The 16,794-nt window shown below is 50.3% G+C and overlaps 1 protein-coding gene across 2 annotated transcripts; it reads right to left on the bottom strand.

Moving 5' to 3' along the window:
• Nucleotides 1-1,116: 1,116 nt before the first annotated feature.
• On the bottom strand, nt 1,117-9,266 carry Slc39a13 (solute carrier family 39 member 13). 2 transcript variants are annotated; one of them, XM_046457892.2, is made up of 10 exons: nt 9,133-9,265; nt 7,440-7,748; nt 4,959-5,072; nt 4,540-4,661; nt 4,065-4,166; nt 3,869-3,958; nt 3,060-3,110; nt 2,695-2,827; nt 2,437-2,536; nt 1,117-2,330 (listed from the first exon to the last, which is right to left on the bottom strand). In XM_046457892.2, exons 2-10 carry the CDS (start codon nt 7,738-7,740, stop codon nt 2,255-2,257), a joined length of 1,089 nt encoding a protein of 362 aa, XP_046313848.1. In that variant the 5' UTR covers nt 7,741-7,748; nt 9,133-9,265; the 3' UTR covers nt 1,117-2,254. The 2 variants fall into 2 exon arrangements, with proteins under 2 accessions (XP_046313848.1, XP_046313865.1); XM_046457909.2 differs by lacking the exon at nt 4,065-4,166 and having other exon boundaries at nt 9,133-9,266.
• Nucleotides 9,267-16,794: the final 7,528 nt, after the last annotated feature.

Below are 16,794 nucleotides of genomic sequence, written 5' to 3'. Positions count from 1 at the left end.
GCTGTTCCCACTCCTTCATACCCTGTTTCCCTTCTAACTAGACAGGATTCACCCTTGGCCATGACACCGATTGAGCCCGCAGGCACTATCCTCATCCATTCTTGGTTTCTTCATCTATAAAATGGAGTCCCTTCCTATGCTCTCTCAGTGGACTGAGATGACCACATGTATCTGTCTGCTACCTGGCAGGGCTCAATACCACAGCTTGTAGCCAGGGGCACCTGCTGAGCTATGGGTGGGGCCGGAGAGGCAGCTGTGGGTCTATTCCTTGGATCCTTCAGGCCTGGACTAACTATAGTTAGGTCCTTGAGACAGTTTTCTTATTGGAGAAGAACAACCAGGTAGAGCACATATTAAGTCCCTTTTAAATGTTTTGCTGATAGAAATACTAAGCCCTGCATTCCCAGGTAAGCGGATGCTGACTTGGGTTCCCACTCATCTGCACCAGGCTCCGGCCACCGCACTGATTCTGGCCAGCAGGCTGCTGTAGGCTGTGCTATTTGGCTTGGAGAGGAAAGAGGTGGACAGGACTCCTTCCCCCTTCTGCAGTCAGCTGGTGGCACCATGGGGAAGCCCTCTGTGCCTGACTTGTTCTTATACTCAGCTCATTCAGAGGAAGGGATGGTTCCAGTAAGGATCCTCTCTTCTCTTTTTCTCTTTGAAATGAACAATAATTTCAAGTGGGTCAAACTTGGAAATGATTTTGTGGAGTTCCTTCCTTGATTAAATTGTTAAAGAGTGCGGAGGCAGACAGTGAAAAAAATCCTTGCCTTACAGGCCCCTAAAATAAAAACAGGGCTGGGGTTGGGCTCAGCAGCAGAGTGCTCACCTTGAGGCTCTGGGTTCAATCCTCAACACCACATAAAAATGAATAAATAAAGGTATTATATCTAACTATAACTAAAAAGAAATATTAAATAAATAAATAAAGAGAACATACTTGAGGGCATTGAGGGGCTAAAGAGGCCCAGGGCCAAACTTGTGTCAATGCTCAGCTGTCATTGGGTTAGAAGCCTAACAACAAAACTGAAGAAAATAGGAGCACCATGAGGGTAACAGACAAGGACATGGCTACAGCCTTAGCAGAAACCCCGGTGTGCAGAACAGAGGCGGCCCTTCTGTGGAGAATATTTATTCATATCTATAGAACAGGTATTTACAGATACAGATGGTACCACAGCACCATGGCTGTAGGACCATGAGAGACCCTCTCCACGGCCACTTCTCTAAATATCCACAGTCTAGCGGCAGGATTGGATCCTGGCTGTGGAGTGGGCCAGCTGAGTACCTGGGCGCCAGCCAAGGGAAATAGCTGGGGATTATGGCTTCAGCATTCTCCCAGAGCGCATTCCTGAGCGCTGACAATGTGGAGCCTTTGCCACGCCCACCTTACCTCCATGGGCAGAAGGGGCCAAGCAGGGAAGGGCAGCCTGGCTTGTTCCTCCCGCCCCAGGCATGTCTGTCAGAGCCTGTGTTGGCAGGAGCATCCCTGAGCTGGACTGGGAGGCCTCTGGCCAGTTGGGGCTGCTTGCTGCCCTGCAGGCTGCTGTTTGGCAGCTAGAGGTGGCAAGAGCTGCCAGCACTGCCAGGGAGCATTCACCGGGGGAACAGGAGCTAGTCTGGGCAGGCGGCCCTGAAGGAAAGGTCCTCCAGCTCCCTGCTCAGTGCTTGGAGGGGTAGGACCATCAGTGCTGAGTGGGGTTGGGGGCTACAGGAGAACCTGCCTCCCCTTTCTTTGGCTGTCGAGGTGGCAAAGGCAAGGCCAGGAAAATGGACACAGCAGAGAGAAGCTACCCCAGCTTAGGCCCCTAGGCTTCTTGGGGCTGGGGTGCACAAGCACAGGGTTGCCCCCTCAAGCCAGAGGCCCAGGAGGCCCCAGCAGAGGCAGTATAGCTTTGGCGTTCCTTGCAGCCTGGGATCCTTGGGCTGCTCGCACTCCTTTTGGGGTCCTGGCAGGGCAAGGCCTCTGCTATTCCTCACTGTTCACTCCAGCTGGTGCAAGACGACAGGGTGGCAGGGAGAGGAGGCTGCAGCAGGGCTGGGGCAGGTGCAATGCTGGGCCCTGGGCCCTGCACACGGAGATCACAGTGTCGGTCTCACGCACACACCTCTGACCACATGTGCACACCACATGCACCCTCCTGTCTGGTCAGAGGCTGGTTCTCTCAAGCACTCGCCTTCTCTGTTTCACACACAAGGTCACAGAGTGAATCCGAGTCTCTTATTGCTGTATGGGGTAGGGCACCAGCAGAGGTTACTCGACGCAGAGTGAGAGCAGCGCCATCACCGTGATGCCAGAGCATAGCAGGAGCACCTGCTGCAGGGAGCGCCTGTGGGGAGAGCAGCTGGCTCGTGGGCAGCACAGAGCGGGCAGCAGAGGCCAGAAGCCCCCCCACCCTGCAGCCCCACTGTGACTGCCAACAGTGGGTCACTCACCAAGGGTCATCTTCCTCCAAGAGATCAGGCAACACGTTCACCAAGGCGATATAGAGAAAGCCACCAGAGGTAAAGGGCAGGATCCAGGCTACCGTTTCCTCTGCAGGCGAAGAAGATGCCTGACTGCTGAGCCCAGGGGACTCATCTCCCATCCCTCCCACGGGCTGTGGAGGGAAGATGAGAGAGACCCCAGCCCCACGCCTGCAAACCCATGGCTGGCCCTCCTCTGTTAACCACCACCACCCACCAAGCCCGTACCTACTCCCTTGGGGGACTGTGTACAGATGGCAAAGCAGGCGCCCAGAAGGCCACCCAGTGCTGTTGAGAGCTGCAGCTTGGCTGCGCTCCATCGGTCAAAGCCGGCCCGGAGCAAGATGGCAAAGTCGCCCACCTGGGGGGAGGAGCAGATGTTTGCCATGGGCCTCAGCTGGGCCAGATCACCTGAGTGCCTCAGACATGCACACCCAGTCCCCTGCTCCCAGGGCAAATCCTGAGGAGGCTGCAGTCTCCAGCCTACCACTGCAGGGCAGGCCCACCCCAAAGCCTTTCCCAAGCTCCAAGCCCCTGCTGAGCATGGGAACCCTTCAGGCTTAGGCGCTTGAGGTAACCCTCTGGGCACTCACCTCGTGGGGGATCTCATGCAAGAGGATGGCCATGGTGGTCAGGAGCCCGATCTGCAGGGAGGGGAGGGTCTGCAGGGTCTGTGCTGAGGGTCTTGGTACCCCTCATGCCCACCCACTTTACGAATATTTGCTCTAGTCTGGGCAAATGCTACTGGAAAGACAACAGTGACTAAAAGCAACAAGGAGTCTGCCTCTTGAAGCTAATGGTCTAGGGGGAGAGACAAGGACTGCATACATGACACCTGTGTGGCCCCTTCCAGAGCAGCTCTGTGAGGGAGAGTGTGGACCAGGTGCTATGGGGCTGGGAGGACAGGAACCAAAGTGGACTGAGGAGCTGGCAGCAAAGACCTCTTTGAGGAAGTACATCTAAGCCAAGGCCCTAAAGATGAGGAGTCAGCTAAGAGGGAGGAAGAACATTTCAGGCAGAGAGCAGAGTGTGAAGTGGGAAAGAGGCCAGTTCAAGAGTAGGCAGATGAGCACTGAGGCCAGATCACACAGGGAGGAAGTAAAGGAAGAAGCACCTAGAAGCAGGCAGTGGCCAAGCCTAGCAGCTTGATAGAGGCACCCCAACAAGGAGTGTGGGCAACAAGAACACAGTAGGGGCTCATGAGTGAAGGCGCTGGGAGATGAGGCGGCGGCCATGGCAACATCCAAGAGAGCCACAGTGAAATCGGAGGCTTAGATGAAGGTACTGATAATGGAAAACGCAAGGAGACAGACCTGGCATATTTTGGAGGTGGAACCACACTGCTACCATCATCCCCCTCAAGCCAGAAATGCATGAGACCTGCTGCCAAGCCTCAACTCACCTTCTTGCTCACAAGGAAGCTGGCAGCCACGGCCAGCCCGTGAGTGAAGTTGTCTATGGTGTTGGCCAGCAGGTTGAGATAGCCACTGACCTGGGTAAGGGGAGAGAAAGCTGGGCTGAGCCAGGCAGGAGGGCTGAGCTGGGCTGGCCACTCAGCTTTGTGGCTGTAGGAAGGGGGCCCGGAGTGGGCCACTCACTTTGAGGTTCCGGACCACGGCTCTCAGGCCGGGCTCTGCAGCCGGCTGGGCCAGACAGTGGCCTCCATTGAGCGCGGCAGCAGTGGGGTCTTTGCTGGGGGCCTACAGCCAGGAGGAGAAAGAGGTGATATTAGATGCCCCCCACTCAGGGCAGACAGAGGGGAGAGTGAGATGGAGAAGAGACAGGGAGTAACTCTTATCTGGCTAGGCTTCTCGGCCATTTGATCCGCTAGGTGCCCCAAACTCAGCCAACCCTCACTCCCACCCGCCTGTCACTATCAGCACAAGCCAGGGCAGGGGTTGATGCTGGCACTCCCCAGATCTTCCCAAGGTTGGTCCAGCCTCCCTCCCCAGATCTTCCCAAAGAGGGCCAGGAGACCACTAGTTTGAAGGACTTAACTCAGAGTTTGATCCAGGCCCTGAGCACCACCCCAGAACAGGCTGGCATATCCAGGCTCTGGGATTCAGGGCTCACCTGGTTGGCCCCCTCCTTCTTGCTGTCCAGGAACATCTTCTCCAATGCAAGGAAGGTCAGGAAGCCAGCGATGACCCATAGTCCTAGTTGCTGTTGCTGCTGCAGGCTCTGGCCCTCACCACCTGCCGGGGGAGCACAGGCCATGCCAAGGCCAGCACCATCAGAGGGGATCATTTGGAATGGGGCCTAGTCTGGGACAGTGACAGGGTCCGAAGACTAACTGGCCAGGCAGCTGGTCTCAGGACTCCCATAGATGCCAGGGTACCGGGACCAGGGCAATGACCTTCCCTCTTGGGCAAGTTCCTCGCCAAATCCCTCTCCCAGTCACTCTGACAGCAGGCAGGGCCTAGACCAACACTGGGCATTGGCACCAGCTCCCTGCTCCTGCCCTCTTGCCCCCAGCCTGCGGCCTCACTCACCAGGGCTGGAGCTGCATGTGTAGGCCCATGCCTCGGGCAGCAGGTGCAGAAACACGTTGCCTAAGAGTCCCCCCAGGGCAAAACTGAGCAGTTGCTTCAGGCGCCGGGCCCCAGCTACAAGACAGAGACACGGGGTTCTGAGGCCGAGCCACTGACCTGATCTCTGTTTGCTCAATTCACTGGGCTTTCTGTTGTCTTGGCCAGACTGTAAGCTTCAGGAAGGCTGGCTATGGGCTGCTGTTCTGGCAGGCACAGCAAAAGGCTGGGTGCTCAGCAGAGACACACTTCGATCCGCTGGCCTATTATGAGTCAATAGTGCATCATGGTTGCAAGGCTGGGCTTTGGAGCCTGATAGGTCCCAGCTCCCCAACCTAACACCAGGTGTCCTTCAGAGAACTTCTGAGACTCAGTTTCCCTGTCTGTAAATTGAATCTTGTGGTAATTAAAATGACAAATGCTTATTAAGTGGAAATTTCTTCTGTGCTGACACTCTCATAAGAGTTGCAGATTTGGGAACTTTTGCAGACTTGCAGCATCCAGATTTGGAAGGGCCCTACAGGAACCACATTCAAGTCCTTGGTTTGATAGAGCAACTGAGGCCTAGAGGACAGAGGCAGCTGGATAGTGGGGTGGCATCCCCAGGAAAGCTGCTATTCTAAGCTGTGCAACCTTGGGCTGGTCAGAGAACCTCTCTGTGCCTGTGAAATGGAACTCATAATCCAAGTGCTCCCTATGTTGACCTTGGATGAGCTGATACATGGGCATGATAGGGCCCCACAAGGATTCTGTTCACAGGTGTAGTGCCAACCCCCAGCCCAGAACCTGGCACAGAGTTCTGGAACCATCCGGTAAATAAACTGTTCCTGAGCTTAGCAGGCAGCACAAACCTAATGGGTGCTCTTTTCTTACAGTCTCCTAGGGCCCCAGTCCTGCCCTAAGAGGTCACTCTTGGGGTGCTTTTTTGTTTTGTTTTGTTTGGTGTCACTGGGGCTTGAATCCAAGGACACTCTACCACTGAGCTACATCCTAGTTCTTTTTAAATTTTTTAATTATTGCCAAGGCTGGCCTTGAATTTGTGATCCTCCTGCCTCAGCCTTCTCAGTAGCTGGGATTACAAGTGTGTGTCACTGCACCCAGCTAGGTCACACTCTTGGGCTGGGAAATAGGCACCTGCATTTTTTTTTTTTTTAAGAGAGAGAGGAGGAGAGAGAGAATTTTAATATTTATTTTTTAGTTTTCGGTGGACACAACATCTTTGTTTGTATGTGGTGCTGAGGATCGAACTCGGGCCGCACGCATGCCAGGCGAGTGCGCTACTGCTTGAGCCACATCCCCAGCCCATCACCTGCATTTTTAGTAGCTTCCCATATAATCTTTTAATTTTTTTTTAATAGGGGATTGAACCCAGGGCCTTTGTGCATGGTAGGCAAATGTTCTATTACTACCACTGAGCTACATCCCCAGTCCTTTTTATCTTTTATTTTTATTTATTTATTTTAGTTTTAGATGGACAGAATACTTTTATTTATTTATATGTGGTGCTGAGGATCGAACCCAGGGTCTCTTGCATGCTAGGCAAGCGCTGTACCACTGAGCCACAACGCCAGCCCATTATCTTTTATTTTGAGTCAGGGTCTCATTAAGTTGCTCAGGCTGATCCTCCTGTTTCAGCCTCCCAATTAACATGACAAGGCCTGTGCCATGTAACCTTTTAATTTTTTAATTATAACATGTTATCTGTGAACAGGCAGGCAGTGCATCTGGAACAAAAGTGTAATTTAGTGAAAGCCCCCCATCCACGCCTGGCCTCATCTCCCAGGTCCCTTCCTGGAGGCAGGCCCTGCATTAGCCCCCTGCATATTCCTGGGAAAGGCAGTTCCTGGCCTAGAACTCTTCCACACCATGAGCTGAGACTGAAGGGAGAGGTGACGCTTCTCTCACCACTGCATCCCAAGGTTCAGCATGAATCATGTGAACACCCAGCCCTTTCCCCACACCAGCCAATCTGAGTGCTCTATGTGTGACAGTTCATTTACTCTTCATGGTAGAAACAAATACTATTATCCTCATTTTGGGGAAGTTGCTGGAGATCAAACTCGACTACTGAACCACATCTCCAGCCCCATTACCCCCATTTTTAAGATTGGAAGACTGAGGCAGGCGGAAGTGAAGTAAATTGCCCTGTACTATTTAGCTGGTAAGTGGCAGAGCCAGGACTTAAGCCCAGGTAGCCTGGCAGCCATATTTCCAACCACTGTTCACACTGAGTCTAGTAAATGTTTGCTGACTGAAATAATAAACAGATGCCTGGATGAATGAACAAATGAACACAGCACCCTGTGCCCAGGGGACTGAGGTGACCCTGCCCTCCATCTCAGTCACACTGTGACCTAGTACCTGAGACCAGGGGTCTTCCAAGAAGAGGAGCAGCACATTTCCCACCTGCTGGCTGCCCACTGGTGCCCCTGGGGGGTCACCCACCTTCTGAGCGAAGCATGGTCCCCATCTCCAGGGGAATAACAAGCAATGGGAAGACCCCACTGAGTCCCACCATGAGTGAGCCCAGGAGGGAGCAGATCCAGGTGTCTAGCCTCTCTGTGCTCAACAGGGTCCCCCAGGACTCGCTTTCGTTGTTGTCCAGGCGACAGGCTGCTGCAGCTCCCCAGCTCCGGGGGGCTGGCTGGGACCCCCCAGCCCTTCCCAGGAGCTCTAGGGCAAGGGCAGTGAGGAAGAGGAGCCTTTGGCCCTCCATGCCACAGCCAGAGTAGGGACATCCAAGCATGCCGCGTGCTGAAAAATACAAAGCCATTTACATGAGTTGCCACCTGCTTAGGAAACGTGGCATCTCCCTCCTCCTGTCCCCTTAATGGTCATGGCATCCACCTTCTTGCTGGCTCTACCAAAGGCATTGGAGGATCCCTTTGGTCAGAGCAAAGGGGCTCTCTCTTCCATACTTCCTCTCCTAAGGACCACACATTTTTTCCTTCTGAGCTGATTCCAAACTGTGTGTCAGCACGTCCGCCTGAGGCTAAACTTTCCCTAATGACTGGGTGAGGTGCTGGCTGGGCTCCCTTCAGCCACCGGCAGGCCCAGCCCAGCCGGGTGTCTCTGGCTGCCAGGAGAGGCTTTGCAGTCAGGATGCGCATTGGTGAGGACACTCCAGGAACTGAGGCCAGCACTGTCTAGGTTGATGGGATGGCACTGGGAGCTCAGGTAGAGGATCAGAGCAGAGGAGCTAGAGAAAACCAACACAGCCTCTTCCTAGGAAATGAACCCAGTGTTCCTGGGGCACAGAGACAGACAGGAGGTGGGACTAAAGGATGCTTTAGTCAGGAGATGCACAGATGAGGGGCACTGGCTGTGGAGACTGGTTAACTTGGTGCTCTGCACTTTCAGCTGTCTGACTATAGGCAATTCTTGACGCCCCCTCTGAGCCTCAGCGTCCTCATTCATGGGATGGAGCTAGATCCTGCCTCCCTCACAGAATTGTGAAGACCAGACCACCTTGATAATTCAGGTGGATTCCTGGCAGGAGGCAGCACAGGGGCCCTCCTTATACTGGGGGAGGAATGTGCCCTGCTGGAGGATCACAGGATGGGGATGTGAGTCAACCAGTGGAAAAGTTCAATCTGGAAACTCAGGCATGAGGTTTAATGTGGTCTGCCCTGCCTCATGCTGGCTGTGACCTTGGGTTGCCTCAGTTTCCTCATCAGCTGATGGAAGTGGGAGGGAGATAAAGCAGCTACTTCTGGATGGTGGGAAAGATGCCCACCTGGGATCTCCTGGCCTTAACTAACCTAGACCTCCGTGGCAGCAGCTGTGCTCCACTGGGACCAAGACAGGACTGGCCCAGGCCAAGTCCTTGGCAGGTCATATAGAAGGGCAAGACCACAGGCTGGGAGAGTGGCAGGGGCTCCAGGGAGAGTTCATCAGAGAAGAGAGGGGGTCAAGAGAGCCGGAGTGGGTGGTGGAGGAGACAGCGCCCAGGAGGGCAGCGAGGGAGAGATGGGGGCCAAGTGTGGGACGACAGGGAACAAGAGTCCAAGACGGGCGAGTTCAACTCCCAGGTTCTGGAAGAGGGGCCCATGTTTGACCGGGACCAGAGGGACGGGTCAGGGGATCAGCGGGGTCCTTCCCGCCCGGACGGAGCCCTGAGGGTCCGGAGGTCACTCACCGTGCGGCGGCGGCGGTGGCGGCGGCGGCGGCAGCTGCGGCGTTCCGGGCGGGCCCGGCCATCCAGCTGCGATGCCGTGCCCCGCCCCGGCTCTGCCCCGCCCGACCCCGCCGCCCGGCCCCCTGCCCGGAGCCGCCCCCGGCGCGCGGCCACGTCACACGAGGCCGTCCGGAACCCGATGCGCCGCGCTTCGCGGGGCCAGAGGGAGTAGCGGCGGGGGGCGCTTCCGCCTCGTGGCCATGGGGGACCGGCGCGGACAGTGCACTTCCGTTAGGGCCGGACGACGGGGCGGCAGGGAGGGCCGGGCGGAAGTGGGAGCTCCTCCGTACCGCGACGAGCCGAGTTGGGCAGGGGCGAGGGTGGCGGCCCCGCGGGGACCGCGATCGAGTGGCGGCTGGGCTTGCCTGCGGGGCCGCCGCTTCCTCTCCAGTGATGCAGTCCCGCCCGTGGCCGCACGGGGGCGCACCCGACTGCCAGATCGCGCTGCCCGGGCCGGGCCTGGGGCGGGGATGGGAGGATGGTGGATGGCTGTGGCTCTCCTGCTCTGAGTCAGCCGAGCCTGGCTCCTCCATGAACAAGGGAAAGGGGAAGTGCCTGCCGCAGGGAGGGGCCTGGCCCCGGGAACCTCAGAAGAGGGAATTTTATTCTTACTCATCGAATTATTTTTATGCTTTGGTTTTTCACTGGGAACCTCAGGCCACTGTCTCCAGGACTTGTAACCCTTTGGGGTCCAATGCATAGTGGCTTCTCAGAAGTCCAAACCCACTGGGCAGGGACTCTGCTCCCTTCACCTAGCAGCCGCTAGACCTGAACTCTGAAGTCTTGTATAGCAATTATTATAGTAATTATTACAGCAATTATTACAGTAAGATTTACTGAACATCTATTCCGTGCCATTCTCTCTGCACTGTCTCACCCAATTCTCATTGGATCCTCGAGGTGGGTACTGTTAGCTTAAGGTAACACAGTGGCACTGATGGCAGAGCCAGAATTGAAACTTGGGTGTCCGTCAACCCAGAGCATGTAATAGCACGTCTAATTTCTCAGCCTGAACAACAGTGCGAGTGTGGTCTGGCTGTTCCATTTTGCATCTTTCTCTGGGCATAAGAGAAAGCATGGGAGAGTATTCAGGAAGGGGAGTGTGGGTACTGCATTTTGGCAGAGATTGTGACAAAGTTGGGATCTCTTGAGTCTCAACCTCATTAGCCTCCCATGGGATCTCTCAGCCTCCCTATTTGTTATTCCCCACTTTTTTCTCTGCTGAGGGACTCTGAGGGCACAATCAGCTCCCATGAGTTGGCATCTGATGCCTGTCCTACTTCATACTTTTAATGTCTGCCCTTCCCAGACCCCCAGCTTCTTCCAGGTGGGCAGCTTGTCCTCTGTAAGTTCCCCGTCTACCCCTCCCAGGCCTATAACTCTGCCGGGACATCCTCCTGAGTTCTGAAATGGAAGCAGGGATTAAATTCTTGAGAAGAGGAGACGACACTCAGTAATGCTGCCCTGGGACCTCTAAGATGCCCCTCTATGCAAATCACTCCATCCTATGCAAAGCACTTCACAATATGCAAATGATTTCACAATAACGTTGTCAGTATTCCTGCCTCTGGGGGCTGAGGGTTTCTGGTCATCAGGCAAGGGAGTGGGCAAGACCCCCCCAGAAATGCCACTTGCTGCCTACTCACTACCCTTTCCTGGGACTTCCACCATCAGACTCCCTAATGGGTTAGAAAGACAAGCAGGAGAATCAGGTGAAAAAATACAGTTGGCAGACCCGTGTGCGGCTGTTTAAAATACTGACTTGGACATGGAAACTCAAGAAGTTGACCTCACAGAAGTAGAGAGTGGACTAGAGGTCCCTAGAGACTGGGAAAGGGAGAGAGGCACAGATAAAGGGAGATACTAAACTACAGTTAGAAGAAGTTCTAATGTTCTACACATAGCTGGCTTTGTGTACAGTTTTTTAATATTTTATCAAGACAGAGTCTAGTTATGTTGCTCAGATTGGTCTTAAACTCCTGGGTTCAAGCAATCCTCCTGACCAGGCCTGCCTAGTAGCTGGGACTAAAGGTATGCCCTACTGTACCCTGATGATGATGATGATGATGATGATGATGATGATGATTTTGTGGTACTGGGGATTGAACCCAGGGCCTTGCATATGCTAGGCAAATGATCTACCATTGAGCTACATTCCTAGCCCTTTCTATTTTTTGTTTTGAGACAGGGTCTCACTAAATTGCTTTGGGCCTCATTAAGTAGTTGAGGCTGACCATGAACTTGGGATCCTCCTGCTTCAGCCTCCCAAATCACTGGGATTACAGGCATGTGCCACCATGCTTAGAAAATTTGTTTTATATTTTGGTACTGGGGATTGAACCTAAGGGTGCTTTACTACTGAACTCCATTTTGGTTTTTTTGTTTTTGTGGTTTTTTAATATTTTTTATTTTTGAGGCAGAGTCTCACTACATTGCTGAGACTGGCCTTAAACTTGTAATCCTCCTGCCTCAGCTTCCTGAGTCACTGGGATTACAAGATGCACCACCACACCCAGCCAGAAATGATAAATTTTTTAAAAAAATATTTATTTTTTAGTTATAGGTGGACACGATGTCTTTATTTTGCTTTATGTGATGCTGAGGATTAAACCCAGTGCCTCGCGCATGCTAGGCAAGTGCTCTACCTCTGAGCCACAACTCCAGCCCATGATGAATGTTTAAGGAACTGGAAATGCTAATTACCTTGATTTTATCATTGCACATTGTATACATATATTGAATTATCATAGCATATCCCATAAATATGTATAATTATTATGTGTCAATTTAAGAAAAAACACCAGGGACTGAGTGTACAGGTCAGTAGTAGAGTGCTTACCTAGCATGCCCAAGATCCTGAGTTCAATCCCCAGCATCACAAAAAGCAAGAGTACACCGAATTGGATCTGCCAGGGGCTTCCAGGTATATAAGTGAGAAAAGTGGGATGCAGAAATGCTTATATAATATGATCCACTCTTTTAAAATAGTGGTGAGGGCTGGGGCTGTAGCTCAGTGGTAGAGTGCCTGCCTCACACATGTGTGGCACAGGGTTTGATCCTCAGCACCACATAAAAATAAATAAATAGATAGATAGATATTGTGTCCATCTACAACTAAAAAATTTTTTTTTAAAATAAAATAATGGTGAAACTTCATATGTATACATGATTACAAGTATTGGTATATGTAAGTTCATGTGTCATTCCCCCATCATGAATTTCATGGAAGGAAAACTGTTAAAGGAAAACAATGTCTAGCTAGGTTCAGTGGTGAGCACCTGTAATCCCAGCTACTCAGGAGGCTGAGGCAGGGGGATCCCAAGTTCAAGGCCAGCCTCAGCAATTTAATAAAAAAAATTATTTAGAGAAAAAAAAATTATAAAAGGACTGGGGGCATAACTGGTAAAGTGCCCCTGGCTTCAATCCCCAGTACCAAAATATAAGTAATAATAATAGAGAAATTATGTTTAAATATGTATATGATCACTTTTATGTAATTGTGTAAAATTTTATGCATATAAAATCTCATAATCTCTCACTACATATAAAATCTCGCTATATATAAAAATTGTATCTCTGTCTCTAGTGAAACTAGGTCCCTCTCTCTCACTCTGCACAAAAGTTGACTCAAGCTGATACAGTGGCTTACACCTATAATCTCTGTGACTTGGGAGGCTGAGGTAGGAGGATCCCAAGTTGGGCCAGCCTGGGCGATTTACAATACTTTCTCAAAATAAGAAATAAAAAGAGGTAGGGATGGGCTGGGGATGTGGCTCAAACGGTAGCGCGCTCGCCTGGCATGCGTGCGGCCCGGGTTCGATCCTCAGCACCACATACAAACAAAGATGTTGTGTCCGCCAAATACTAAAAAATAAATATTAAAATTCTCTCTCTCTCTTTCTCTCTCTCTCTCTCTCTTTAAAAAAATATTTAAAAATTCTCTCTCTCTCTCTAAAAAAATTAAAAAAAAAAAAAGAGGTAGGGATGTGACTCAATGGCAGAGTGCCCCAGTACCAGGAAAAAGAGAAAAAATACAAAAAAAAGTCAACTCAGAGTGGATCATGAAAGATCTAGGAATTAAGTCAGAAAGTTTGCAACTGCATAGGGCACTACTATACATCTAAGTGAAGTCAACGATTTCCTCAAAAGAACTCTTACAGCTCAGGAAATGATACCAAGGCTGAATAAATGGGATGGCAGCAACTTAAAAAGCTTCTACACAGTAAAAGGAGCAAGTGTGAAGAGAGTCCACAAAATGGGAGAAGCCCGGGGTGTTGGTGCACATCTGTAATCCTAGAGCCTCGGGAGGTTGAGGCAGGAGGATCACCTTGGAAATTTAGCAAGGCCCTTAGTGAGACCCCGCCTCAAAATAGAAAACATTGAAAAGGACTGGGGATGTAGCTCAGTGGTAAAGCGCCCCTGGGTTAAATCCCCAGTACCAAAACAAAGCACAAAATAAAACAAAAAACTGAGAAAAAATCTTTGCCAGCTCCAATTCCAACAGAGGATTAATATCCAGAATAAAGAACTCAAAATTTAACTTAGCACCAAAAAAACCCCCAAATAGCCCAATCAATAAATGGGCAAATGAACTAAACAGACATGTCTCAAAAGTTTTGTTTTTGTTTGTGGTACTGGGAATTGAACCCAGGGGGCCCTACCACCAAGCTGCATCCTAGCCTTTTCTTTTTTAATATCTTTGTTTTGTTTATTTATCTTTACGTGATGCTGAGATCCAACCCAGTGCCTCACCCATGCTAGGCAAGTGCTCTACCACTGAGGTACAGCCCCCCCACCCCCCACCCCGCCCTAGCCTGCTTTATGTTTTTTGCGGGGAGGTACCAGGGATTGAACTCAGGGACACTCAACCACTGAGCCCCATCCTCAGCCCTATTTTGTATTTTATTTAGAGACAGGGCCTCACTGAGTTGTTTAGCACCTCACTGTTGCTGAGGCTGGCTTTGAACTTGAACTTTGAACTTCGGAGCCTCTAGGTTTATAGGTGTGTGCCACCATGCCCAGCATGTTTTATCTTTTATTTTGAGACAGGGTCTCACTAAGTTGTACAATCTGGACTCAAACTTGAAATCCTCCTGCCTCAGCTTCCCAGGTAGCTAGGATTACAGATGTGCACCACCATGCCAGGCTCAAAAGATGAAATTCAAATGACAATAAATATGTGAAAAAATACTCAACGTCTTTAGCAATCAGGGAAATGCAAATCAAAACCACACTGAGATTTCAGGATTGGGGGCTATAGCTCAGTTGGTAGAGTGCTTGCCTCAAATGTGCAAGGCTCTGGGTTCAATCTCCAGCACAACACACACACACACACACACATACACACACACAAACTACACTGAGATTTCATTTTACTCCAGTTTTAATGGTAGCCACCAAGAAGACATGTAATAATAAATGCTGACAAGAATGTGGATTAAGAGGAACACTTACACACTGTTGGTGGGATTGTAAATTAGTACAACCATCATGGAAATCAGTGTGGAGGTTCCTCAAAAGAACAGGAATGGAATCACCATATGACACCGAGGAGTTTTAATTCAGCACCACATATAAATAAATAAAATAAAGGTCTATCAACACTACAAAAATAAATAAATAAATAAATAAAGGTATACATCGAAATAATCTGCCTTCTTGTACACTACGGAGTCATTCAAAGTGTAATGGGAAATAGGCTTTTCAGAATATCCACAAGAATGTAAAATAGCTAGAAGTAAATTAATAATTATTCAAGACTCCTAATATGAAAGAAAATTAAGAAAATTGTAGAGCTTTTTTAAATAAGAAAAAGCTAAATCAAACAAAATATTGCCTAAACATACATATATGTGTGATTAAACTCAAAGGATCAGCCTGAGGGTGTGATGGGGGTCCTTTGCTTGCTCTGCTGAATGGTGTGCCATTGTTTGAGTAAATCTACTGTAATAAAGAGGAACAAAATTATGTCATTTGCAGGAAACTGGTTGGAACTGAAGAGCATCATTTTGAGGCAAATAAATCAGACTCAGATAGTCAAGGGTTGTATGTTCTCTCTCATATGTAGAAGCTAGAGAGAAAACATAATTTTAAAAGGGAGTTCATGTAAACTAGTAGAGTAAGGGATGAGGGTCAGGGGGAGAGAGGAGGGAAGGAAAGGAGGAGGTTACTGGGGAGGGAAGTTGACCAAATTGTGTTATGTGCAAGTAGAAATATGTCACCATGAGTCCCACTGTTATGTATGATCATAAATAAAAATGTAGAATAAATTAAAAAATTTAAAGTGCAACAAAAAAAGATTCTGGTGTCAGATTTCTGGGGGCAAATTATTTAATGTCTACACCTCAGCCTTCTCATCTATAAAATGGATTACTGTATTAGATTGTAGTGAGGATTAAATGAATGAATACACACAAAGCATTTAAGACTGACAATGGGAAGTTTCATAGAAAGGTTAGATCTTCCTCCTCCTCCTCCTCCTCCTCCTCCTCCTCCTCCTCCTCTTCTTCTTCTTCTTCTTCTTCTTCTTCTTCTTCTTCTTCTTCTTCTTCTTCTGAGATTGAACCTAGGAGCACTTAACCACTGAGCCATATCCCCATCCCATTTTGTATTTTTTAATTTTGAGATATGTTTTCATTAAGTTGCTCAGGGCCTCTCCTAGTTGCTGAGGCTGGCTTCGAACTTTTGATCCTCCTGCCTCAGCCTCCAAAGTCACTGAGATTACAGGCCTGTGTCACTGCACCTGGCAGCATACTAATATTCTTTAGGTGTGTGAATATATGGGTATAAAGAAAATGTAAAAGCAACGAAAAGAATAGATACATTAGACAGGGTGGGGTCACCATCTCCTCTCCCTGCTAAGCACAAATGAGCATTTTCTGAAACATTTATCAAGTGATTTGGGGGCCTCAGGGATTTCCTGGATTGAGGTGATGGGATGGGCCTAGACATGGCATGGCTCTGTATGGCCAGGAGGTGTCTGGGATTTGGAAGTTGGAAATCCATTTCTTCACTCCACTCTGGGATGCCCGGATCTGAATTTAAATGCTGTTCCTTTGGATCTGAATTTAAATGCTGTTCCTTTCTCTGGCAGCTTTACTGAGGATCTCTGGGGGGCAAGAAGACTTCTGCCCTCGAAAAGGTTCCCAGAAGGTGGACCACCCCTGAGCCTGCTGACCAGACAGTAGCTGTGAGAATGCTTCCGGAGTGTAGCCTCCCAAGAGAAAGCAGTCCACCTTCTTGTCTCAGGGCTTTCTGTGGGGATCAGCGGGTAGGTGGCAGTCTCTTACAGAAAGGCACCTGGCTCTCAGAGAGGTGAGCCAAAAAGAGGCACAGGCACGCTCTCCCCCAGGACTCAGACTTGGCCTTTCTGAAAGGGATAGGCCTTTCTGGAACCTTTCTCAGGTTGTTCTTCTCGGAGGGGCCTGGCCATCCTCCTGCATTCCTGGGGTGCTTCCTCTCCTGAATCCTGAACCAGACATTGCCCAGTGACTCTGCAGGCCCCCACCTCTCCCCCTGCCACTCAGCAACGGTTCCATGATGCCCAAGAGCTCACACTACTTGCTAAGGCAGGCTCTCTGCTTTTGCAAGTAGTGGAGCCTCATCTCACCCCAGCAGGCCTGG

The sequence above is a fragment of the Marmota monax genome, unplaced genomic scaffold (genome assembly GCF_021218885.2).
Source record: "Marmota monax isolate L192 unplaced genomic scaffold, Marmota_monax_Labrador192_F-V1.1 WCK01_AAM20220418_F8-fsc00047, whole genome shotgun sequence".
In the NCBI taxonomy this organism is placed as follows: Eukaryota; Metazoa; Chordata; class Mammalia; order Rodentia; family Sciuridae; genus Marmota; species Marmota monax.
Note: the sequence above shows the minus strand (reverse complement) of the source record. Positions and strands in the feature narration are given on the sequence as shown.